Below are 26,159 nucleotides of genomic sequence, written 5' to 3'. Positions count from 1 at the left end.
TCAATGACAAGTCTGGTTTTTAAGACCCAATTATCACTGAGTTCCTTGGCCCGGCGGATGTGAGGGGTTCGGGCTCTGAGGGGAGAAGGGGGGGGGGGGCAGCAGAGTTTGCTGTTTCACGAGGGAGAAGATGGAGACATGGACCCGGTCCAAAGAGGGATGAATATCCTCCGGGGCTGTACTGCATCAGAGGGCAGCGAGATTTATGGCAAACGCACGCAACCTTGATTTGTGCTCAGCCCGATAATGCATCTCAAGGCCAGAATACTTCTGCTCAGTGTTTCTTAACTGGATGTTTCTTTAATTATATGTCAGAGGCCATAAAACTCAGGAGGAGATTTCCCCACAAAGCACCGTTTTATGTCCCGGCCATTACTGCAAATTACAAGCAACAAGAAAAGATACTTTTGGAAGGAAAGCTGCAAAGAGAAGAAAAAAAATGGGTTTATTTCCACACACACTCCTTTTTTTTCCCACCCGGTTGGTACACTGATCACCGATCGACGTGGTTGCTGATCCCTCAGAGCGACGCGGCCCGAGAGGAGATTGTTCACTCTTGGAGAGCTTGTGTGAAAACACCAGGCCTCCATTCGTCACACAGAAGGAAAGAAAACACAAACCTGTACAAATACTGAATAAATGAATAATACAAGAGTAGTTGTAAACATATACATATTCACAAATCCATAATCATATAGTATCTCCGCCAAAAAATTTAGTCCAGCAATATGATACATTTCCACACTTCAGATGGCGTGTGTGTGTGTGTGTGTGGGTGTTATCACTCGTAATAATAATTGCAGGAGAAATGTTTCAATGACCTCTATGTGAAGATACTATGAGAAGCCCCCCCCTCTCCCCCGGCACGCCAGAGGGGCTTCAGAGTCCCTTTATGCAACGCCACTTAATCTTTGGTGAAAAATAACTTCCTGTTCCACGACACGAGCGAGCAGCTGCTGAACTCGACCCCCCCACCCTCTCCCGTCGCTGCTCATTCTGAAGTGTTTTGACATGTGATTAAACATTTAAATTACTTAAAAGCAACAAGGATTTAAAAAAAAAAAAGGCTCCCTACCCCGCTTCAGCCTTGCATCCACCCCTCTTTCTGCTGCAGTCTGCAGGTGATCATGTCCTCACCCCTCGGCTCATACACACATGCACACACTGTCACACACACACATACACAATAAATCAGGCAGGTCAGTGCATCATTTGTTTTCCTACTCTCTCTCTCTCTCTCTCTCCTTCCATTTTTTTGTGTGATTCTGAATGGACTTTTTTGTGTTCTTCTCCGAAGCCATGTTGTGTGGCGGCGTGTCCGTGGAGCCTCCGCCTCCCCCCCCCCGCCCCTCAGCTCAGCTCGAACCCGGCGGAGGACTCGATGGCGTACAACAGCTTGTTCCTCATCAGGTGCTGGTCGCAGAACTCCGGGAGCTTGAGCAGGTTCATGCAGGTGCTGGCGGTGGGAAGGCGCTCCAGGTCGTCGCCGCCGTTGTGAATGCAGAAGGCCGGGTAGAGCTCCTGTGTGCGTACGGGAAAGCCGTTAAAACAAGCGCCGGACCAAAAACTGGCAGCAGTCCCGCGGAGAAATGGGGAGGCATTTAGAGACGGGACGGGACGACGAGACGTGATCGCGACGTCCGAAGCAATCGAGATTAGGTAATAAATGTCAACGCCCACAAGGGGGTGAATGTTAAAAGAAACATTAAGCGTTAAGCTAATAGGGCGGAAGTATAAATTTAGGCGGGCGGGTTGGCGCCTTGAAGGGTACTGAGGGGGGGAGGGGGTGGGGGGGACTGGCCCACAGCGTGACCCTCGGATGAAGCGATGAAGGAATGGTCATTTCATGTTGTCGATCTGGCTTTTTTTCTAACCTCATCTGCAGACTGTGACACGGAGCGTTTCCATCACAGGCCGGGCCGACAAAATAAACTCCACCGCCCTGATCCCTCCCCCTTCCCCCCCACTATTTAAAGGGAGCGCGTGCGCCTCCGTGGCCGGACTCGCCCGATTAAATGGCTCTACGGGGGCTTAGCTGTAACGACCTCATTTCTCTGACAATTACCGTATTAAACTATCGTTGCTTATTGAGAAAGCGCCATTACCACGGCTATCATTTTGGACCAAAAAAAGAGAGTTTCCATCATCTTTTTTAAATGGCTTCTCCTGACAGAGCTATTTCTCCTCTAATGAATCCTGGGCCGTTTCACGACAGCTAATTAAGGCTTAGCTGGCTGGGGCTGAGGGCCGGGTCAGGGGCCGCTCCCCCACGAATTACCGCCCTTTCCTGCCCGGAGAAGAGACAAGGAATGGGAGGGGGGCGTGGGGGGTGGAGATATCCACCGCTGGCCAACGACAAATTGATTAAATGTGGAGAACAGGAAACTCTCGAATCCAAATAGAAGGTACGGCGAAGGAATTTAAGGAGGGTTTTGTTGCCTCAGTCTACTGCAGAACTCCATTTGGGTTTTCTTAACTAACTGAGAGTCATAAAGAGTACTAAAACCCATCATATGCCGATTACAGCTTCTCATTGGACGGAGTAAGACACATAAAAAACTCCTTAATGGCCTCGGGCAACACTTTCCTCCTCCTCCCCCCTCCCACCCGCATCTCAAACTACCTACCTAAGTGTACCACAAATCACGTCTGTGAGAAAGTGAAACTGTGTCCAATTAGGAAATAATTTCAGAAATAGCAGTAATGATTCAGCACTGCTCGAACAACGTCTGGAGGCGCGGCCACGTCGTTCCCGCTCGTGTTTGTTTAATAGGAGATTGCTGCCTTCCGCCGTGTGTCACACAGAAGGCAAAAGTTCAGAAGTTCAACCTGCTACCGAGGGCTGATTGGTAATATTTGTCCAGGCAGGATCTCCGACCAAGCCCACACATCCAGCGCCGTGGAGGGAAGTTCTTCAACACAGGAAGGTCATGAACTATAAAAACGGCAGCGGAAGTGGAGATAAGACCTTCGCCACTTATCATACGCCTAATTTGAAAATGGTCCTTTTGAGGGCTGTTATCAGTCGAGGTATTTTCATTACAAGCTCGTTAACGAGGAACGGCCCCTTCCGTCGGGGTTTGGAGAACCCGCCAATAACAAAGGATACAGGGGGGGGTCAAATATGCAGAGCAGGTATCAGAGCGAGGGGGGGGGCAGGTTGGGTAAAAACCTCACCTTGAATCCCAGCAGGGGCGGTCTGGAGCAGCTGGTGACGAACCTCAGCAGCTTGCGCTTCTCCTCGTCTGTGAAGCCCTCGACCACTTCCCAGAAGATCTGGATGACTGGGTGAGTGGCAGAGTACCCGCCTACAGGAGAGCACCATGGAGAAAATGACACCAGTGAACCCAGACTCGCACGTAGGTGACCCTTAGGCATTAGTAACATAACTATTTCACGCATCAGCCCCTCACCCGAGTAGTTTGTGAAGTTTTTCAAGTCGTCGAGACAAATTGGCACGAGCGCCCCTGATATCAGCACCTGCACAGACGCAGCCAAAGAGACGGGTGGGGGAGCATAAGTCACGCGTTCCTGCGAGTTACGGACGCCCCGTCGGGTTGCTGCGCGGCGTTACCTGGATCTCCTGCTGGTCGAACATGCGCAGCCACTCCAGGTTGACCACGTTGGCCAGGCCCTGTCTGAAGGCCAGGCAGTGAGGCCGGATCTGCTTGTTGAGCCGGTAGTCGGCCACCAGGTGGATGTAGGCTATCCGGTTGGCTGTGGTCACAGGAATGTCTTTGCCTCCCAGCTTCAGCTCAACAACCTGCGTCAGAAGGGTTCCTCGGTTTAGCATTTAGTATTTAATATATAACGTGACTGGTGGAAGCCATACGGAACACTTCAGTATGCAGATCATATGATGGATATCATTGGGTCTCCCTGGGGAGCCGTATGACCAAGCAACAAACAAAGTGCTTTGGATTGTGCCAGGTGAATTTAATTCAATCAGAGAAAGGTAATTAAAATATTTCCACCAGCACTCTGATTAAAGGTACGGCTGTGTGTGTGTGTGTGTGTGTGTGTGTGTGTGTGTGTGTGTGTGTGTGTGTGTGTGTGCGTGTGTGTGTGCATTTCAGTGTGTCCAAATGTAGCACATCCAATGAACATCTGGTCCAATACAATTTGGCCTGTAGTTCTGCTTTCATTATCTATAGAGCAGTTATAGCTTGATACGATGTGCTCATCTCTGCTCATATGGTGCATGACGACGTCATAGCAGCTTCGAGAGGGGAAAGAAAAGGAGTTTTCTCCAGAGCATTTTTCCTCAATCGTTTTCTATCTTGTGTTCTAAATACCTTTAAATTCTTACTGGTATAACTTTTTTTTTTAAAGCGGCTGCAGCGACGTCGTCACACGTTGACTGTCGGAGATATTTGTTTAACAAACGAACAAACGACAGTAAAAAATGTACAACAGAGGTGAATCAGCAGCTATCTGACGTAGTCTTGACAATAAGTGATTGATAAGCCTCACAAAAGGTATTCGGCCCGGCGATATTAAATTAGATTGGATTATAAAGTAAGCTGTTCAACATTTTGTCCGTCGGCTGAATGCACGTACAGCAATCATTTTCAGCCCTTTTTTTTTTCTTTCCCCACAGGGGATCCTGATTATGTGCTAATGTAAGAGAATTACTGTCCTTATCTCGCTTGCTCTGGCTATCTCACGAGGGCAAATGCAGGGCAGACTGCTCCCGGGTGTGTGCCTAATCTTCCACAAATTGTTTTCCCAATCGTGTTTGCGATGCCCTACTTGCGACCGGGAGGGCCGCATTGTAACTCGACCATTTCAGGTGTTGTTTGAGGAGAGCCAATACGGCCCTGAGCAAACAGGGGCCCCCGGGGGGGGGGAGTGCCGCTCCGGGCCCGGGTGACACAGAGTGCTGCCGGCGGCTCGTCCTCGCAGCCTTGAGCTTTGGAGGGGACGTGCTTAAGAGCGGCTAGTTGCTTCTGTCAGGCGTGTCCCGAGATCATTTCTCGAAAGTGAGGGGAGGGGGGGGCGGGGGAGGAGCTGGCGGGGGGTGGCAAGGTCAACAGAGCTGCTGTGTTCCCCGCACCGGAGCTCTGAGCGACGGTGGCGACGTGCTTTATCTCTCTCGGAGCTGAAAAGTGGTTCATCATGAGGGGAATGAATTATTAACGCCACAAAGACGAACTAAAGAGGAGGCAGGAAAGATAGCTGAATGAGAGGTACTGATGAGGAGGGGGGGCGAGAGAGAGATGGAAAGAAATAAGGGAACGTGTGAATCATTTATCCGACTGCACCCTCCCCCCCCCCCCCCCCCGCGCCCCAAACCCCTGGTCACCTGAGCTTCTCCCAGGTCGTTGTTGACCACAGTGAAGTTGAGGCCCAGCTCCTCCACGTCGCCCTCGTAGCTCTTGAGGAAGAGGAGGTTGCGGTACATCTCCGGGTCCAGCGAGGCCAGGTGGTGGATGTCCACCTCGGCGCTGGTTCCCAAAAGTTTAGACAGGAAGAAACCGGCGAAAGGCAACTCCACCAGCATGTTCTCGTACAGAGCCTGGAGGGAAGGGTGTGCCTGTTAGCTGGAGGACGACGCCAGGACAAGGATGCTCTTCATTCATGTTAATTGCCCCACTATCATCAGTCAGTCAGTGCAAACGAGGAAACGCCAGGAAGATTAACCACAGAAATGGTTTATTGCTTGTGTACCACTGAATAAAACATGATGATTAGATAAACAAGATGTCCGCATCAAGTGGCGAGCATTAGATTACTATGTACACATTCAGAAATCTGATTACAAAGCACTTTTTACAACATTATATTTACGTACAAATCGTATATCTAAGAATCAAGCAACAAGATAGTAAAATGACTGGGAGCAAAACAGAAAACACAATCCATCTTAAAACTCACGGGCTTCGGCTTCACCCGCCTCAAACTTTATAAATGCCAATTCTCACCTTGACCTCAAACGCCATTAAGAACCACAGCTGGGCAGGTGACTCATAAAAGCTAAAGCTAATGCACTGGAATAGTCCGAAAAAAAGAGCTCGTTGGACGCATTAAAATATACAGGTCTTTATAAATGATAGCGCTAAAAACCCTGAACACATCAGCTAAATGGATTATAAATCTCAAAGGATTTCCATAATGCATGCATCTTAAACACACACGCACACATAAATCACGGCTATTTTCTAAACACAGGTTAATTGGGCAACTTCAAACATTGTCTATTTTTTATGCAAAATAATCCACTTAGTACTTCTCTGGCGGCCGGCGCTCGTTCCAGACCATATGCGCCACGTGGCCCCTTGACACCTATCAATAACACTTATGCCGGGAAGAGGCAGCAATAAATGTATGGAAAAAAAAACCTGTGGCCTTATTTTTTCAACGCCACACACTTTATTTATGAGTGTTTATTGCCAGAAATTGTGCCAAAATGACTCTGGCTGCAAAGGATTAATTTTAATGGCCCGGGCCTTTTAATATAAGTGAGTGCAGCGGCATCGCAATTAAAGCGGATCGCGGCACCATCAGGTGGAATAAATGCCAGCAATGTTGCAGGTGCATTCTGTTCGCTGCCAAATACGTTCCTTAATTTACTGCATTAAGAATCAATAAAATTCTAATGCCTTTCAAACGCATCTCTATTAATAACGGGTGCTATCAGCCACTGGAGACCAGTAAGAAGGGACTGGCAGGAGGAGGAGGAAGAAGAAACTTTTCTCACCCTCACCGTTTACGGAGCGCTGATGAGGTTGGAGGTTTTGTGCTAATGAGAGACGAATGAGGCACGAAAGAGAACCTCCTGCCGGCCATATTACATAATGACAAATTTTGACAAAGACCATGTCAGGAAACACTCAGTTCAAGATTAAATGAACTCTTTCGTCTAAAGTCTGGAGGGATGGAGGAACAGGAGCAGAGAGACCCGTTTTCCCGTTTCACCGTTCGCGGCTTAAATCTTTCTGCCTGACAGCGGGGTGGACGAGTGAGGAAGAAGGATGAGGGCCGGCCTCTATTCTGATGCTCAATCCCATTTCAGTGAGTACCCCCCGGACAAGCCACTCCTGCCTGTAATACATCACCTCCACAACAATGGCGCGCCTCGGACATTAATTAACAATATTAATCTCCGGTGTCCTTTGGGCCGCAATGAGCACTGTGCACGCCGCAGCGGCAGTGATGCAATCCCAATCCCTGTAGACGGGTGCCTTTTACCAAGGCAATAACAGCACTAAACAAATATCAATATGCCTCTTAGACGGCCATTCAAACGTCCATTTTTATGGGGATGGAGGAACTTACGGTAGGGTTAATTGAAAGTCAAATTCAAATTAATTTCCCCTCTCCTAATTGCCTGAACCATTAGCTATCGAGAGCACAATATCTAGGGAGTGGGTGCGGAGAGCTTCTGGCTGCTGATTGATCATTTATCACTTGTAAAGAACACACGGAGGAAGAGGAAATGGAAGAAGAAGAAGAGGAGGAGGAGTTACGATCCATTGATAAGTGGACCAGACCATCTCTCGAACTGCGCAAGAGTGAAGAGACCTGGATGTTCCCGACTGTAAAACAGATCAAAATGCTATTACCACGTGCTTTGAGCGCTTATTTATGTCCTGTCTGTGCGGGCTCGCTGATTTAGTGCCAGCCAAATGCAATCACTACACAAACAAGAGGAAGGAATCATCGGCTAATGGAAGCCCTAATTGAGAGGCGACCGCTTGTCATGAGGTAATTCTTCTCCGGGTTGAGATGATAGCGCAGCCCCCCACAGGAGGAATCTTGATAAACACTACCACATGCATTAAGGATGATTTAGAAACATTAGGCACTAATAAATAGTGCCATCGCAGGAAGGAGGCGACAGAAAAACAATGCCGTCAACAGATTATGCACCGGGATAAATGAGTAAATTAAAGCTTGCAGAAGTGCCGGGTTAAAGTTCTCGCCCCTCGAAACCAACGAAGGCAATTTCTCTAAACTGTGTCCGCCTGGAGAACAAACAACAAAACGACCCCTGAATTCTATATTTGCGGCACGTGCCAACCTTGACACTGACTGCTAATGAAACTGACCAGGCAGCTATAACATCTTTGGATGTTCTCCCTTATTCTGGTGTTTTTAAAGTTCATAAATCTGAACTCATCATCAGATGCAGCCTCTGGCGGTGGGGGGGGGCCGGGACCTCACCTTTCCGAGGATCCTGCCGAGGAAGTAGTAGTGCCTCGTGAAGGAGTCCCCGACCAGCATCTCCGCGGCGGGGTTCGGGTACAGCAGGCTCTCGTTGGTGGTCTTGAAGAAGCCCTGGTTGGGATTGAAGCCCGACTTCAGGAGCTCGTTGAGGAACTCACGAAAGATGCCGCCGCCGTCGATGCCGGCCTCGTCCAGTCCGTGAGCGTTCAGCAGGTGGACGCGAACCCTTTTCTTCAGGTCGGGTTCTGAAGACACAAGAGCATGAGGAGAGATTTGTGAAGAAAATTAAAAAAAATACACAAACAAAACATCATCCAATCAAGGTAAAGGTCACAATAAACTGAGACTTTATCTTCTCCCTGATTCATGCAACAGAGACCTTTAGATCTCCATTCTTCACTCTAGATTGATTCTGGTAAAACAACAAGATATGGAGTCAAACAACTTCAGTGCTTCCCCCGGGGGGGAAAACACTGGAGTTAAAGTAAATAGTCTGTCCGCTGGGAGCGGCACGTGCGCGCATACACGGACATATGTGTGCACATGTCGGGGCGAAAGTGCCTGCGCAGGAAAAAAAAACCTTTTTCACCTTTTGGCCCTTTTGACATTCTCAAATAGAGGATTTGGATACAATTGATCCAACAGAAATACTGCTTTTTCTAAATCAGTCCGGGTTGCTGAGATTTAGTGTAGCATGTGCACTCTGATATTAGATGCAGATGTGTATGTCCTTGTTTGATCTCCCTTTATATTTTACCATCACTCATCATTGTTATCCAGTTGTTCGATTGTGCACTTTAGTAATAAAATTTTGTCTCAAATATATTGATGATCCGGTCATTTCTGTACACACAGAAAATAGATGAAAAATGTAAAAACAGAATTCCAATACCATTTAAATCTAGTGTATCAGCTGTTTCTGCTAAACAAACATCAAGAAGAAAGCTCTTTCTTGACCTGCAGAATATTCAAATCAAATCCTATAAGAGGTCATCTTTCAGAATAATTAATGTACAGTGATAAATCAAGGCAGCTATAACTTATAGACACATAAATGATATAGATCATGTCTTTCAGCCCAGGTCCCCTACTACTCTTTTTAATCAGATTGCCCCCACTGAAGTGCCCTTTCAAATTCAAACACAAAAGAGGTGACTTAAAATAATTGATTCTGCTTTTATGTGGTCCATTATAATAATCGCAACCACAATTATGCTTTACCGAAATTCGATACTCTGCACAAGGAGAGAGCTAACCTTCATCTTCGACGCTAACGGGAACCTTTCATCTTTCTTGGAGCATAAGGAGAGTTTCAGTGACAACATCTGCTACTGCACATATTCTCTCCTCTCGCACGCGTCATCTAGACAATGCATGAAGGAAATGGCAAAGACTCTACAACACAATGGCGAGAGTATTGGCCATGTGCATGGGAGCTATTCGTGTGAGATATATGACACCACAAATAATGCACATATCGAATCTTAATCTGAACCACGATGCGGGCCGTACCGTTCTCTGGAGAGAGTTTGTCGTAGGCGTCTTCATAGATGTAGTTGCGTCTGATGGTGACACTGATGCCGTCAGGGAACGGCCCGTCCCCCTGCACGTCCCGCTTGTCAGCATAGATTAACCTCTGGAAGATCTACAAGACAGATGTTAGCCCGGCGGCAGGGTCAGCGACAAATCCTTTTGAGCAGTAAAAATGTTTAATTCCCAGTATGGATTGTACTATGTATCATGCACACTTTGATGAGCATTTGTGTTGGTAGCTTAGAGAAAAAGATAAAGTGGGAAAAGGGTATTAAAAAAAAGGAAACTACGTTTTAGCAAAAGAAAGCCCAACTGAAGAAGTCAATGCGGTTGTGAGGCACAATTCAGTGAGAAATACAAACGTATAAGGACGTTATCTGTATCACTCTCTGCATACGAGTTTGCCAAATCAACTCCGATAGTACACATAACATAACATTTCCCTGCTTTCCTCAAACCAGCTGTCATTATTTTTGTAAATTGTGATTTTCTTTGCTGTTCAATCGTCCAATAAGTGATGACAAAAATTGGACTAAATCCAATACAAATTGCTACAATATGTGCAATAATTACATGCGTGGGTAAATAGACAGTAGTCTAAGCAACATATCAAACAAAAGAGCCGGCTTTCCTCAGACTGCGTGACTGGAGATCGCCTGTGCTGTGTTTCAGTACCCGGGACAGCGCCGTCCTTACCTTAACTCGCTCCTCGAAGGGCACCACGAACGGGAGCTCGGTGAGGATGGCCAGATGTCTCTCTTCAGACACAGACAGCTGCGGAGGCTCCAAACCGACTGCGGAGAGAAGAATTATTGTTGTCTGCTCGTGTCCATTCACCAAACGCACCAAAAATATCAACCACATTCAGACATTACATAGATTTAGAATTAAGAGTATAGAGCGCTGCAGGAATGAGACTTTAAAAACAAGAATTAGAATTTGTGGTTCCGTTGTTTCAAAGTCAAAGGGATCAAGGTGAAGTGATTTTAGGATTTGTTCGATGATATAAAATAAGTCATTAAATACCCTTTCAGTGAATTATGAAGCACTTACGTGTCAAAGGAGGGCAACCAATGCAATGCAAACATCTGGGGTCGCGTCTAAATCCCTCAAGTATTTCGTTCTTTTTTTTTTTTTTTGTGCACATTATTGAAGCATCACTAATTACTTTTGCAAAAACAATGGACATGATCGTTCGATCACTGGTTGAAAGTTGATTTAATAGAAGAATGTCTCTCGTTGGCTCCTGGGATTTCATCATAATTTCGAGACATTGACACAGATTATTTAGTCTTCTCCTCCACAGGGTTCAAGGGTCAGGGTCAACTACAAGTGGACAGGAGTAAGACAGACTTGCTCAGGGAACCGTTATCTGGGGAATACTCCACACACAAGCTCTGTAAGTAAGACCTAGTGCCCCGTTTACAGGCCAGCCATTAAAGACATCTCCATCCTAGAGCCTTTTAATTAACCCAACAGTCAGCTGCCTCCCCACCTTCCGGCCCTGATCCATTATGCTGATGTTTTCTTCTGTATTATTAGGGTTTAGCCCACTAAACTAAAATAGCCACAATAGCTAAACCACTTTGCCACCACTGCGGCTCAATTATTCTGCTCAATTAGTCAGTCTGATCTGCATTTTCCCCATCAGGTTTCCATCTTTGAGGAGAGATACGGCCTCAGAGCGGTCAATACGTTGCTCATTCATCAGCTTTGGGCCTGTCCATTTAAGGAAATGAGAAAAGGCCAGACAAACACATGCACCAGATGTGGCTGAGTTCATCAGGTACTTTCACGCTAATTGAATTCATCCCATACAGCCCGTGAGTGGGCCGGGGCAGATCATACACACATTGTTATCAGCTTGTTTTCACACCATGCTTCACAGAAACCTGGGAGGAAGCCCTGCCTGCGTCAGTGCATTTTCCTCTGAGTGCCTAATTGAGGTAATGAAGAGAAAATGTGGTGATATATCTTTGTTGAAACGGGGGAAGGCTAATGACTTTTCAGCATCTTTACATTATCAGAGGTTTTTTCCCCAGCAAAAAAAAAAAAGAGTACATTATCCCTTGTTAAGAGAGAATCATTTCCTAGTCCTACAGCACATTTGCACCCTAACAGCTTCACTCCATCTACTATAGAGAGCGAAGAAGGGAGGGTAACAATAATACAGATGCACAGCTCCATAGAATATTAAAAATCAAACATGGAGAAGGTGACTTTGAACAGCAATTAGGATGATTCACTGAACTATACATTAAGCTGACGCATCTATTACTGTATAATATTCAACATTTTCCTTCTTCTCAAAGGGGTAGCTCCGTGCTAAAAAGCAGTACGACCTTTTTAGAACGTAAAAATAAATTTGTTATTTTATTATATACTGAACAGCCACGTGATTCCAACTGATTATAAACAGCCTTTTAGACCAGGGGAACTGTCCACCAATTGCTTTTAGAAAGTGAATAAATGTCAGACACTTGTCAAATGTTTCTGATATAAACGTTTGTTTATGTTTCTTCATGAGTTGTACAGTTGTTTTTGGAAACTACTTTCCAAGCGCAAAGATGAAAACAACAAAGTTATTACATTACCATCGAGGTTCGACTGAAGGGGCCCGATGCGACCCATCCTACGCGTTCTCCACACGTGTCTCGCAGAGGGGACGTACAACTGGGTGACCTAGAGAGCGAATGACATCATCACGAGGAGCATTAAATTACCTCTGGTAGTCAGTGGTTGTTATTGCGTAATTTATTGTTCTTGCCTGTTAATTCATATGGTTTATATTTCCTCTAACTAGCTTTAATCATGACTTGGATTTCATTGTATTCTTGGAGGGAAATCCACAGTAAAACGCAGTGATTCTTTGAATATTCACCGACTTTAACTCAGATTCATCTGTGATAAACTCATTTCAGGAAGCTTTGTGGATGCAGCTCTCGATTGATAATTCATTTAACAATAGGGCTGGAATGTGACTTAACGTTGTGGTAGCACTGCATTACCTTATCCGCACGGATGTTGACCTCCACAGAGAGCCAGTGACCTCCTGGACAGAAGGGTCGTCTAATGTCGCGAGCTTTCACCATCTTCACCAAGTTAGTGATGACCTGCGCAGCAGAGCAAACAGACGGGAACTAAACACATGAACAACTCGGGCAATCATACAAAAAAAGTGACATCCCTTTCACTGTGAGATGAACAATAGTACCTGTGAAGTACAGTAATATCGGCTATTCAACGGGACGACGTGCCTTCGCTTAGGAAAGGCGGAAAAAAGAGCAATTTGAGAATTCAGCCATTAGTGCACCATTTATGGAGAGTGTAAAAGAAAAACGACCCGTGCCCGTCCATCGACGTCCAGGCTTGTTAATTATTGGCGCGGACTGCTGCTGACATCAACCATCAGAGAGAGAGAGAGAGAGAGGACCACGCAGCATCGGTTCAACGCACTGCAAGTATCAGCGTGGCTCTTGGCCGGCCTGTACGAGGCTCGGGGTCACACAGGTATTTCACTTTAAAACCCCATCGTTGGTCCAAGGTGAAGGTTGGAGGCCCCCCCTCGGCTTCCGACCATTTAAAGCACAGCGCACTACATGTCGACGTTCAACCGTTCAAACACGTACACACACACACACACACACACATACATACACATTCAAACGGAAGCTGCAAACCTGCCAACCAGGGTTTTCTGTATTCTGAAGAGGTCAGTTTGGTTTTGTGTAAACTTTTACTGGCTTGCATGAGCTTTAGAAATTTGTGATATGAATCAATAGAGATGTATTCTCTCATAAAGAAACAATGAAAAATGTCAACATCAACTTTAACCGGGAGGATTTCTGTGCCGTGTGTGGATCCTAACGGGCTCCGCTATGGCTACTCAACATCCGCAAAATAACCTCACACGTGTCACTGCATGAAGATTCGTTAGGGGAGATGTAGCCGTCCGCCATAACAGTCACATGCCAGCATTTCCACATAAAACCCAACATAGATTATTTTAATCGAAATGTTCTTTTCTAAAGCACGCCATTTTCACAGAGCGACAATCAATCTCGGCCAATCGGTGCGCGGTTGTGTGTCCTCAATAATGGCAAGTGCAAAATGCTGTAAGAGGCGCGTGGCGATGGGTTTGGAGCAGGCCTACCCCTTGACTCTGGGAATGAATAAGCATTCCTTAATTAGCCCATCGGGTTAAGTGCAAGCCTTAATGGGCCTTTCCCAAACTCCGGCGTGACATCGTTCTCCAAACATGGCCAAGAGGAAAGTTCCATTAGCAATATTAATACAAGCTTAGTTGATCATTTTCATTCAATTAACTTCTTTCAATTAAATAGATAGCTCGACAATGGAGGTGATAAAAGATGGGGAGGGACGGCTGATGACACGAACCAAACATTAGCGCGTTAGGGGTCAGCGGCGTTAAACAGACTGTAAATCCCACCGTTCAATTTGGAAAATGCATTTCCCCTGCTCCCCACTTCTTTAATGGGTCGTTTTCGCTGACAAGAGGCCTTTGAGCAGATTTCTTTTGAAATTTTCCGACATGCTCTCCACGTATTCGCCACCTTTCACACCGGTGTTCAAACACAAACAGCCAAGAGCTACGTTGCTTGATTATCGCTTCCCCCGATAGAGAGCGGAAGGAAGGTGAGGGGTGGAATAAGCAAAAAGAGCCAAGGAGAAGTTAATGCCGTCCTTTGCCTCATTACTTCTGGGTAAATATCAAATGGACGACACCCATGGCAGCGCTCAATCTTGTCCTTGGCTGCTCAGTCATACGTGGTTGATCCTCACAAACACAGAGGAGGCGTTAGGTCACCATGCTTCAATGCACAGAGGGGCGACACAAGGTTTACCCCTCATGTTAATGCGTCACATATCACAGCTTTATGTAGAAAACAATCAAACCAAACTCCAAAATTGTCAAACTTGTAGCAGCTGGTAGCTCAGTTGTAAACTGATGGGAAAGCGGGGTTGAGGTCATTCTTTTTCCACAGAGGTCAAACCGTTTAGCACGTCTGTGATGTGGGACCAACTGCATGAGTCACATGTGGCACAATCTGCCAACTGCTTTTCCGTAAACAAAGACATTGAAAACGACTCTGCGATGTTACTTTGGAGAATATTGATGCCGAAACTACATATTGTGCGGCTCTAGCCGATTCTGTTTGGTAACTGTGGATAACTAGCGAGGAACACAAAGGCGCAATCCTGTTCCTGTGAGGGTTGACCGTACTTCCTTTGTGCCACCAAGACATTCTACACAATGATAAGCTAAAACAATAAAAAGTGTCTCTTTCAACTTTGGAACGCACATAGAAAGAAAAACCTGAAGATGAAGAACACCATTTCCTTGACAAATATGAGAACGAGAAAATAAACGATGCACATTCCTGCTACAGCAGACAGGCGCTTTCCACGTTACCTTGAAGAGCTGCACCCAGCGTTTCTGCTCGGCCTGGATCCGCTGCTGCACCGCCATGTTGGTCTTGACGCCCACGCTGCGGAAGGCCGCCATGTACTCCTCGCGGTGCTCGGTCTTGGTCTCCGGGTAGGCCAGCTTGATGATCCCCAGGCACGCGTCCCTCAGACAGCGAGACAGAGTCACCAGCTCTGTCAGCGTGAAGGGCATCATGGAGGACTGCGTCTGACCTGTTGAGAGGGAGAATGTACTCGGGCCTTTTAAGGATATTGATTTTTTTCACATTTACATGGCGGCAAGACAGCGTGTGACTGCTGAAAGCCACGGACAATGTTCATTTTGCTAAAATGAGGGAGATGGGAGTGTGTTCACAGGGTAAGTAGCTCCAGTGGGATGTGTTCCCCCAAATCAGACATCATGATGCCCAACAACGTCAAAAGTGAGTGAAAGGCTTAAAGCTTGCAGGGCAATATTCAGAGTATTAATACAGCAGCAAACAACCATCAGGTATGTAAACACACACATGGGTTTCCCTGTCGTGCTCCTTAAAGCCACGGCTCTACACTGCACTCGATCGACGGTTACCGCCGACAACGCCATCCCGACGGAGTTAACTACCTTCCATTTCGTGGCCGAAAAACTCGCTGTCGTGCACAGAGATGAGCGAGTGGCTGAAGAGGGAGCTGAAGAGATAGAAGAGCGGAATGATGCGGTTGGAGTCCTCAAACGACATGGGGGACCCTCGGGAGATCAGCTGCAGCAGCGGCACCATGGAGCTGACGGGGCAGAGAGAGAAAGTGAGGGCCATGTGTACACAAAGTATATTGATAATAATAATCTGCTTCTTGTCAGCGTACCCGGTGATCATTTTGGTTGTCATGGAAGTTATCAGGTGCCAGAGATGCCTCAGGAAACGTGCGTTGAAAGCTAAACTGTACAGAAGCCTGGAGAGAGAAAAACGAAAAAGAGACATTAAAAGTAAACATTTATTGGGATTAAGAACACAGCTCTAAACCAGAAAACGTGAGTTAGTGACGACATAATTAGTGTGAAGGACAGTAAAACCTCCCTCTGTCAGTCTGTCTGCTATGTTGAGATAGTTAAATTCACCCTGTTGACCAAAGGACACATGAGGGGGAAAAAAATAAATGACACTGTCGACCGACATTTCCCTCATAGAACGTTCTTGGCCTTTCTCTCCCGTTTTATACCTCGTGAGGGGCCGACAAAAAGATTAAATGAGCCATTAAGCTTTATTTAGGCGAGGCACCTTCCATTAGTAAACTAGTTGCTGGCGAGGATACCCAGCTCGGGTCATAAACAGCCCTCCGGCTTCCTGCAGGAGCCCCATTTAACTTAATGGCAAGGGGAGGCAAGACAATGGAGGACGGAGGAGGAGGGGAGGCCTGGCCCTCGCTGTGACCCCGCAGCGCCAGCATGCTTGCACACTCACAGGGAATTACATGAGAACACTGAGGGCCCACATACCTCGCTATAGTCGCTCCGCACTCAGCGGGCTGTGGCACCGAGGTGCGAAGCTGCTCTTTGTTCAAGCGTGTGTGCTGCTAAATTGCACGGCATTTCACGCGGAGGGTAAGTACAGGTGATAATAATGTGGTAAGTATGCTAAAAAGGCAGAATAAAGTGCCCCTGCATATAATAGGCCCTTGTTTAAGAGTGACAGTGCTGACACCTATAAGGATGCTTGCATTTAACGGGGCAGCATCACGTGTCCTCGGTAGAGGAGAGGACCAAAGGTCGGCGAAGGAAAACAAGAGCTACGAGACAGAAAGAGGGAAGAAATCCGAGCGAGAGGAGAAAAGGGGAAACCTGAATTTGCTGAATATTCTAATCTCAATGTCAATGCTCATATTCCCATTTGACCATTCAATCTACCAAAAGCCATTCAAAACTCCTAAAATGGAAATGAGCATTAGGAGCAGAGTGTCAGACAACCCTCAATGCGGCTTGAAAAATGGTCCGTGCCGAGCACACGCCATCTGTCAGTACTACAAGGCTCAGGAGAGGAGCGGGCGGTCCTGCTGCGGCCTCATAACAAGTGATGCGGGTGTTTGATTGAAATGGGAAACAAAGCACTAAATGCCAGCTGACATGCTGATTTACGGGCCTGAGAGAACCCAAACCCCCATTTCAATCATGGAGTGAACCGCTAATAAACAAAGTCAACACATCAAAAGGGGTTGCCGGTGCATGTGTGTGTAAAGCAGCTCGATGAATCACAACCCAATCATTTCATTTTACAGTAATGAAAGAATCTCTGTTCAGCAGAAAACACACAGCGGAGCTCGGGTCCGATTTGACACTGTGAAGACGAAAAGAAAGAATTTCCAACGGAACACAGATTTGTTCAGCGGACTCGACGCGACCATCGCACATTATAGATGGAGGACCGGAGCCCACCGGCGCTCGCTTTCATCAGAGCGAGCCTCGTTAGCGGCAGAGTGCTACGAAACCAAACTATCAAAGGGACATTACACCAAATATCGAACCAAAGTGAAATCACACTGTACCCACAAACCTGGGCGGGCACAATTAGCAAACCAATGAAAAATCTATTTCGGTCCCGAATCGTCGAGCAGCGTCTTAGTTGTCCTCTAAAAGAAAATGATTGTCATGAGACATTTTACATATTTATTAAAGAGGCAGCATGCCGGGCCGGCTCCACGTCCGGCCAGCTTCTTCACTTCTTTTTTTTTTTTGTTGCTGTAAGAGCTGTAAATCAAGGCAGGGATGCAATTTGCTCCCCTTAGCCTCTTGTAAAGCTATCCCGTCCACTCCCGCGGTGATTAATCTTTCTCAGTGAGCTAATTATTTTGTACAGATATCCAATAATGATGGAAGACGAAGGGCAGGATTTATGGTAAAAGAGAAGACAAGGAGGAACCCGTAAAAAATAAGGGGAATGTGCAAATTACACTGAAATTCCTCAATATTCTCTTCATTTTGTAGCATTGCTTATAAATTGTTGAACAGTTGAACATTGGACTCGTGCTGCGTGTGTCCTGTTTTTTATGTCAGAGGAAGCAAATTTAAGCTCATCCTATTACGCTATGGTTTTAGGTATGCAAGGGGCTCCAAAAGAAGTCATGTTAAGGAATCTTCATCAACATCCCCACATTTCCATCAACTAGCAGCAACTGGCTCCACTAATAATTAACTGGAGCAGGTTGACCATCCATGAAGCTCAGCGTGGATCACCTCCCATCAGTCAATGCACCATCAACCCTCCCCACAAACACACACACACCACCTCTGACATCCTGGCTCTAATGTAATCAACCTGAGAAGGGGTAATTGCCCTCATCCACAACTGACAGCTTTCCTGACATCCCTGCTTCCTCTGCCGGTTGTAAATGCCAGTGGGTGCGGACCACTGATAACTGCCTGCCTCGCTTCACCGTTATTTATATTACTGCTTACGGCGCGGAAACACATTTGGACACAGTTTTCCTCTCAATCAGCTAGGTGTGCAAACAAGCTCTCCAAACGCAAGGCTGATCCCGACAAGGCCTTACATCTGTTTTCCCGCGGGATGCAATTCGAACGTAGTTGTGGAACACCAACTGTATCTTATTGAAATTATTGAAATGAGCATTTTTTGCCAAATCTCGTTTTTCGTGCCTTTTACACCACAAAGGGACAACGTGGTTGGTGTTAACCTACCTGACTTTTGGCACCATGAGGCGATGCTGAACCATGAGCGTGTGACAGATGGATGCCATCATGGTGAACACCTCCTCGCTGGCCGAATCCCTCCACACCAGGTTCAACAGGGCGTTGGTCTGATGCTTGGTGTCCAGCTTGTGGACACACTCCTCCGTGATGAGCTGCACAGAGATTCTGCTGTCGTCCTGATGGAGAAGGAAACACAACATGGGTTGGAAGAATGGGGGGAAAAAACAAAAGGATTTTCAAACATGTCACCATGTCAACGGGATGTGGTTAATCAATAGTATTATTTGCATCAGTGACATCATGCTGAGATGCCCGGATCCTGATTCTGATATCTAAACTCGCGCTAACTATAACATCGCTCCTTATCTCAGAAGTAATTTTGTGTACACGCATGTGTTGGTGCGTGCATTACGCAGCGAACCTGCTTGGGTGGAGGAAGGAGGCCGGCGTCATCGTCGTCCTCCGAGTCGCTGTTCACCTCCGGCCTGCTGCTGCTCTCTGACACGGGCAGCAGCGGCAGCAGCGTCTGCAGAGCGCGGAGGTAAAGCAGGAGGCCCTCCTCCGTTAGAGAGCCTGCCGACACAAACGGGGTCACCGTGACGACTCGGTTTCCAACTTACACATGGACTGTACAGTGTGCGCGTAGCAACTGCGCCACCCACCTAAGCAGTTCTCCCCTGCAGAGAGGACAAAGTAGAAGAGCCACGGCGCCTGGCTCTGTGGCGCCGAGGAGGAGCCGATGGTGACCTGCAGGGAGCTCAGGAAGGCCTCGAACGGGAAAGAGAGACGGACGTCCGACAGCGCCGGGATGAAGAAGTGAAAGATCTGCTCGGTGAACGGTGGGGAGATGAACTCCTTGGTGAAGGCCGCAAACACAAACTGCCTGCGAGACGACAAAGAGACATTAGGCGATGAATCACTGAGGGGGTCATAAGTGACTTTGCCAACACAACGGGGTGTTGTAACTTCACCCCGCTCTCTCCGCCGGAGGAGTGCTCCAATATTGTGTCTCCAAACATAGCTGCTTTGTGTGGCCCAGTCACACACATCTGGTGGGCCGAGTCAGATAATTAGCTGTTAAGAGTCTGTGTGTACACAAGTTCCTCTCACTCCCGCCTTGCCTTTCTTCAAAGAAGAAAAGGAGTTGCCTGTCGTTTGTTATTAAGAATGTCTGAAACTGAGGGCAAACAGCTTGATATTCTGCACTGTGGCGAGCGAGCACGGGGGCCTTTTATGGGCTTGTTGTAAATTGGTCTCTGATGTAATTACTGCTTCGGCTGAAAGGGACAAAACTGCTGTTGGTCTGATCAATTAAATGAAGAATTCACCTGGGACAAAGACTTTCCTTTCCTACTATCATGCCGTGGTATCTGTCCTCAAAAAGCAGCAATTTGAGACAACATTGATATTATTTATTACGCTCCTTTTATGTGACACTTGCTTTTGCTTTTTTGCCTCCTCTAGGGGAAGGTCACACAGCGGTAGCAGTAATCAAGTAGTAGCAGTTTAAATGTTGTCTCCCTGAGTCTTAATTTGTCACACACATGTTGTGTTCCCGACCTGTTGTACAAGATTAGTATCGAAACCCGTTCTGTGTTCAATGCACTGACCTAGCGCTAATTGAGCTTGGTGCCGTACCTTGCGCCTGTTGTGCAGGAGGAGTAGGTAAAGTGCAGAGGTTTGAGGATGTGCTCCAACAGTGTGCTTGCCATAGGGATAGAGGGAGCGTCACTGTACTCCAGACTGGAGGGGAGCCGGTGATTCACAAGAATATACAGCGACCTGTAGTATCCTGGAGAGCAGAAATTCAGAGGAAGAATTTAAAGACACAAACTCACTTTCTGAAAACCATTAGGTTATAAATACACACTTACAATAACAATAACATACAGTCAATTGTTTGCAGTAACAAGTGTAGAATTGGTGAAACAATTAAATAAACGGTCAGCAATTTGAGCTAATTAGGCTTCGGTACATCAGACTGCAGTTGACGCAGCGCTGAAAATGAAACAATATACTTTATGTTTACTAGAATGGATCGTTTCACAGCTGCACTTTGGAAATGAGTCATTGCCTTATGCACTGCACTGTCTCTACTCGGGTGCCCGTCAGAGCAGGAACTTCCCGTGTGCAGTCAAACACACTTCAGACCAATTGATATTTACAAACGTTCACCATCCCCATAACCCTTAATGTTTGACAGTCTGGTCTTATATTATACTAAAATAAGCTCGTACAGACTTTTTTTTAACCCTCCACAAAGCTGAGCAGACACAACAACGATCAATTGAGCATTCAAAGCCCTCAATCAAAGCCGAGCGATTGATGCTTGACCTACCTGTCTGTACCATATAGTGCAAAATCTGCTCGAGTAACGATGCTACGTAGTTAGCGTCGGGAATAATAGGAAGATAGGTTTTCTCTGAAGAAAATATTTCTAGCATCCGCATGGGAACCGTCACATTTAGACTGTCATCCTTGCACATCTGTAGGAGTCTGGAGAGATAAAAACAGGGTTGCGTCAATGGTTATGCATCCAGCGGCTAAAAATACAAACCCACTGTTGTTATCTTTGGGTACTGTACCTGCAGCAGAAGCCTAAGATCCTCTTGATCTGAAACATACATGTCTGTCTTTGTGGGCCCACCAGAAGTTTCACAAACTGACTGTTGTGTTTCACCAGGTTCTGGCACAACCATATCTTTATCAACACACAAACAGAGACCATTTAGAAGACTTACATTAGACCTCTGTCACTATAGCGTAATAGCTGGAAGCAATCAATACACTAGCAAATGAAGAGATGTGTTTAATTCTCACCAATCTATGTGCGTCAACACTTTGTCTGTAGAAAAATACGAGTTGTCTTGATAAGAGGCAAAGACCCGGACCGTCCAGCACACGCGAGGCTCTCCCTACCTGCGTCTGGCTGACGCACTCATCAAACCTGGCCCTCTGGGTGGCATACTGGGGGGGAAACAAGGTTAAAAGGTCACATTCTCACATTCTGCAAAAACGCTTTGTTTGCACTGACTTGCTCAAATAATAATTTTTTGCCACCCGGTGACAAATTAACTAAAGGCAAATCCTTACTGTTGAATGAACTGTATTTAGGCTATTTGGAATATTTGGACCCCCAATCCTCTGCACGGTACATATTTGTTCACAGTGCACTGTAGCGCCCTAGTTTGTCCAAGTTGGATGCAACCGCATGTACTTTGCAAGCTGCATTATGAAGCAAAAGCCCCAAAAAATGTTGTGCGTTTTGGAATGCAGGGACAACTTAATTTTAAGTCATGGGGCAGATCTCCCTCTATGTAGCAAAAGCCCTGTTGATAGTTACTTCCACTAACCCGTACGTAACCTACAGATTGAGGTTTTATGTGTCCCTACTTTTTCTCGAATAATATTGCTACAATGTATTCTTACAGTCACACACAAAAAGGGGTTCTTCGTAGTGCTTGCAGACTTACCTGTCGTTTCAAGTCTTGGTAGCCACGTATGTAGGACTGAATGATAATAGCATTCTTCAGTCGTTTCCTTTCATCCTAAGTAATAAAAGCACATACCTTAGCACACACAATCTTTGACTATGAAACCCAAATAGACTGAAATATTACTGTTTTGGTTTGGTTTGTACGATTAGCACAGCACAAACTGAGTCACCTCTCTTTTTCGTCTTTCTTCTTGAGTGCGGTGCAGCAGAGAAGCTTTCTCCTCCTGAGAAACAACACAAGAAACGCTGAACACACTTGAAACAATAGCATGCGGTAAGATTGTCACAATAAACAGAACTGTGAGAAATTTGAATAGGAGCAGGTACGTGGTCCCTGTTTTGTTACCAACTGATTCCGTTCCACCTTCCCTGTGAAAAGTGAAAGGACACTCACCTTTTTACTCGCTCCTCCAAGTGACACCTTGGGTCTTGTCTTGAAATCTCCCTCAAAGCTAAACATTGTTAGATTTTTCCCATTGACTGACGGTTGCCACGAATTCCTGAAAGAGAAAGTGAAAGGGAAGTCATTATCTAATAATAATTGGAAAAAGAGAACACAATGGAGTGACGAAATGAATCAAAAATGAACCAACGGCTCGTGACTTGGCTCCAATTGAGTAACAATTAAATGTGGCTAACGCTACGCGGTGCAAGTGCCTGCGTTTGTCGTTAGCAATTTCTGTGCTTTATTAAAACAATCATGGTCGTAAAACGTGGGCTACTTTTGAAACGACAAGACCGGAGGTTAACTTCAGCTAGCTAACCGGCTGACAGCTTCAGTTTGGTTGCAACAATAGTTAGCTAGCCGGTTAACTTAGCTAGCTAATGACTCAGCAGCTGTCAGGAGCTCAACGGGGCCGTTTATGTTATCTGACTACGGGCAGCCACGGGGACAGCACATAACACACCATTTATTGATGATGTGGCGTAGTACTGATTCATTTATTCGTGAGCAACTTGATTTTGTTAACGTTAGCACTGCGGCTAGCTAGCAGAGCAGCTAAGTACTCATGAGACGCTAACTTTACGGGGGGTGTATTCCTCTCCGCATGTCCTTTATGACGTCGGTTTTATAACAGGAAACTCATCTGAGAATTAGAATCGTTTACCTTTGACTTTTGAATTAAGGAGTGAGACGGGGACAATAACTCTGAGAAGGCAATTTAGGTTAATCCAAACGCCAGGTCTTCTTTTCCTGCTCTCTCTCTCTCTCTAGAAGTCAACACAACACAGGCAGCCGAGAACTTTACTGTTTCCGCTTCCGGCAATTTCAAGCAACGGATTGGATTACATTCCTGTCAATATACCAAGCGGCTTGAGCCCGCCTCCCATGTATGTGTGGATGTGTATATAGAGAATATTCTAACAGCGGTAACGTCGACGGGATCTTTAAGATTTAAGACGCACACCACGCTAAATTATTTGTTTCATAATCACAATTTTATTGTATTCTCAGTACATTGTCACATTGATTGTGATTGGTTAAATATAATGGAGGTGATTTTTACATCAAATCAAAATGCTCTTTGCATCACCTTGAAGTTGGTAATATATATAAAAAAGTTCATCGGTGAAGTCGGTAATTACACATTTACCCAAGTCACACAACTAACTATTAATGACACAATAAATTATTAAATAAAAACCCATTACACAGCTGAAAAAAAACGCAAATAATTAAAAGATACAAAACAATGTCAACAGAGCATGATGGTGTTTGGTTGTCATTGAAGTTTCAGCACATGTTCACATTTTCACCCCTGAGAACTTTAAGGACTTTTAGTATGTGTTGGCCCACAAATATTTAATGTTCCAATGTTTTCCAACATGGACAAAAACAACTTAAAGTGCTCAGAATATCTAACAATATTTGATGTGATGATTTACTTTTTGAAATGACGAGAGAAACCCGTTGAATACAACCCAAACAACATCCATCCTGCCATCCCAAAAAGACTAATTCTGTCCATAAACACACATAACTTGTCTCAGAAAGGTGAATAAAGGGGGTCTAATGTGTGCCTTAAGTTGTAACTGAATCTGTTGATTGTTATTCATATGTCGAGTATGAGTTTTAGTGTTTATTCAATGCACTGAACTGGTTCATTTAATTTACTAATAGAAAATGAAATATGTGGATGCTCATTTTTTCACAGTCCTTCATTACAGGTACAACAAAGATCATTCCTTGGATCTATTGCAGTCTACCTCATACAGGAATAACATATTCTACAACGCACACTGATCACATGTGAAATAGATTGCACAAGCTCTTGTTTTATATTTCTATGTTGTATCTTGAGTGAGTTGTTTTCATGAATGTTGAAGTCTGCAAACAGCTGGAGGTATTTGAAGGAGTCATCGGTATTATGAGGCCTTTGTTATGTTGTAATGCTGCACTGATCTGTCATTTATTATGTTTATGTCATATCGCTGTTTTTTAGAGGCTCGTGTAACCTACTGATTTGTTTTGTTTATTTGCTCTATCTTAATTTTCATGTAAATCTCCCTTTAATAAGTTAATACACAACACTTGTTAACAGTACAAGAGAGTTATTTCTGTGTGTAACTGACATCACATAAAAGTCAGTCTTCAAAGATCTTATTTGGGAATATGTTGCTTTATAATTCTCCATATATATATGCACTATTTGGTTTGCATTTGATAAATTGAGTAAATAAAATGAATTTTTTTAATAACACTGTCCAATGTAACAAATCTATACATAAATAACTTTCAGGCAAAGGCACCAAAATATGAATTAATACACGTGTTTCAATACATATAATACTGATATTAATAATGCTAAATTTAAATTATTATATATTTGTTTTTGCATTTTTAGAAACTAATGAAATGTTTTGAATTCGGTTTAACAGTGATGAAAATTTCATTATAAGTATGGGACACACAAATTAGTACTTGTAGGATCGAGCCCTTTACTCTTTTTGTCAACATATGACGATTTATTTCATCGGGCTTTTTATAGGCTAAACGAATAAAGGCTTTAAAGGCATGAACATGATGCAGACAAATGTTTAAGATCTGATTGGACCAAGGCCCGTGTATCATATCATAAGCTCACATGCTGACGCACATGTGAAGTATGCCGCATTCAACGTGTATTGATCACATTTCAAAAAGAGTTTGGTTTGGTTTGATTCAGCTGTTTCTTTCAGAGAAATGAGTCTCTCTTTTCTGCAGTGATCTCACATTGACATTGATAGGAGGACGGAAATTGTGAGATGTATAGGATTGAAAAAAAAGATTATGAGGTACAAATGTTTTTAAAAGCACTTTAATACATTTCATAGAAGCGGCCATTTGTGCCAATTTAACCGAAAGTATTTATGACGTTAAATGAGAGTGCAGGTCCCTTTAAATTGCCTTTTCATAATGAACACATTTACCGAAGGTAATTAATATATAAACTATCCCGATTTGCCACTTTGATTTGTATTTCAGTTAATTGTAAAAGTAATTACAGAGCATATTAACAGCTTTCAGGAAAGACCAGGGTTTCAGGGTCCGATTCCTTCCCCGGTGCCGTATTAATTTTCTCTCCCTTAGATGTGATGAAAAGGAGCGATAAATCTTGGTGATCGGCGAAGGCCAATACTAAATGGGCCCATATTTCACCGCCGCTTTAATAGAAATATTCATGCGAGCCCCTTAATGAAATTAAACCCGCGGTGGGGACGATCGAGAGTCCAGTTGTTATAATAATCATACAGGAGGCTGATAAAATGCCTTCGATTGGAGAGGGAACTGCACAAAAAGACTTTCTGTACCCACTGTTTAAATGCTAAGATCTGTACTTAGACCGTTATAAT

General features: G+C 45.1%; 1 protein-coding gene across 1 annotated transcript; it reads right to left on the bottom strand.

The window, feature by feature from the left end:
• Positions 1-420: 420 nt before the first annotated feature.
• Positions 421-23,595, bottom strand: ube3c (ubiquitin protein ligase E3C). The gene is made up of 24 exons (XM_040167500.2): positions 23,435-23,595; positions 22,720-22,825; positions 22,496-22,549; positions 22,303-22,377; positions 21,650-21,796; positions 21,415-21,530; positions 21,168-21,325; positions 20,468-20,621; positions 19,492-19,712; positions 19,251-19,402; positions 18,818-19,005; positions 15,991-16,077; positions 15,752-15,909; positions 15,137-15,363; positions 12,711-12,815; positions 12,297-12,384; positions 10,399-10,496; positions 9,682-9,814; positions 8,167-8,414; positions 5,306-5,518; positions 3,575-3,763; positions 3,414-3,480; positions 3,178-3,308; positions 421-1,521 (listed from the first exon to the last, which is right to left on the bottom strand). Exons 2-24 carry the CDS (start codon positions 22,783-22,785, stop codon positions 1,351-1,353), a joined length of 3,246 nt encoding a protein of 1,081 aa, XP_040023434.2. The 5' UTR covers positions 22,786-22,825; positions 23,435-23,595; the 3' UTR covers positions 421-1,350.
• Between the last annotated feature and the right edge of the window lie 2,564 nt (positions 23,596-26,159).

The sequence above is a fragment of the Gasterosteus aculeatus genome, chromosome 21, assembly GCF_964276395.1.
Source record: "Gasterosteus aculeatus chromosome 21, fGasAcu3.hap1.1, whole genome shotgun sequence".
Taxonomy (NCBI): Eukaryota; Metazoa; Chordata; class Actinopteri; order Perciformes; family Gasterosteidae; genus Gasterosteus; species Gasterosteus aculeatus.
Note: the sequence above shows the minus strand (reverse complement) of the source record. Positions and strands in the feature narration are given on the sequence as shown.

Coding starts and splice junctions, on each gene's coding strand:
- ube3c (XM_040167500.2), bottom strand. CDS start 22,785: ATGTTTAGCTTTGAGGGAGATTTCAAGACAAGACCCAAGGTGTCACTT. Junction 21,326..21,414: donor ATCTTAGGCTTCTGCTGCAG/GTACAGTACCCA, acceptor TTATCTCTCCAG/ACTCCTACAGATGTGCAAGG. Junction 15,364..15,751: donor TTTCGGCCACGAAATGGAAG/GTAGTTAACTCC, acceptor CCCTCTCAACAG/GTCAGACGCAGTCCTCCATG.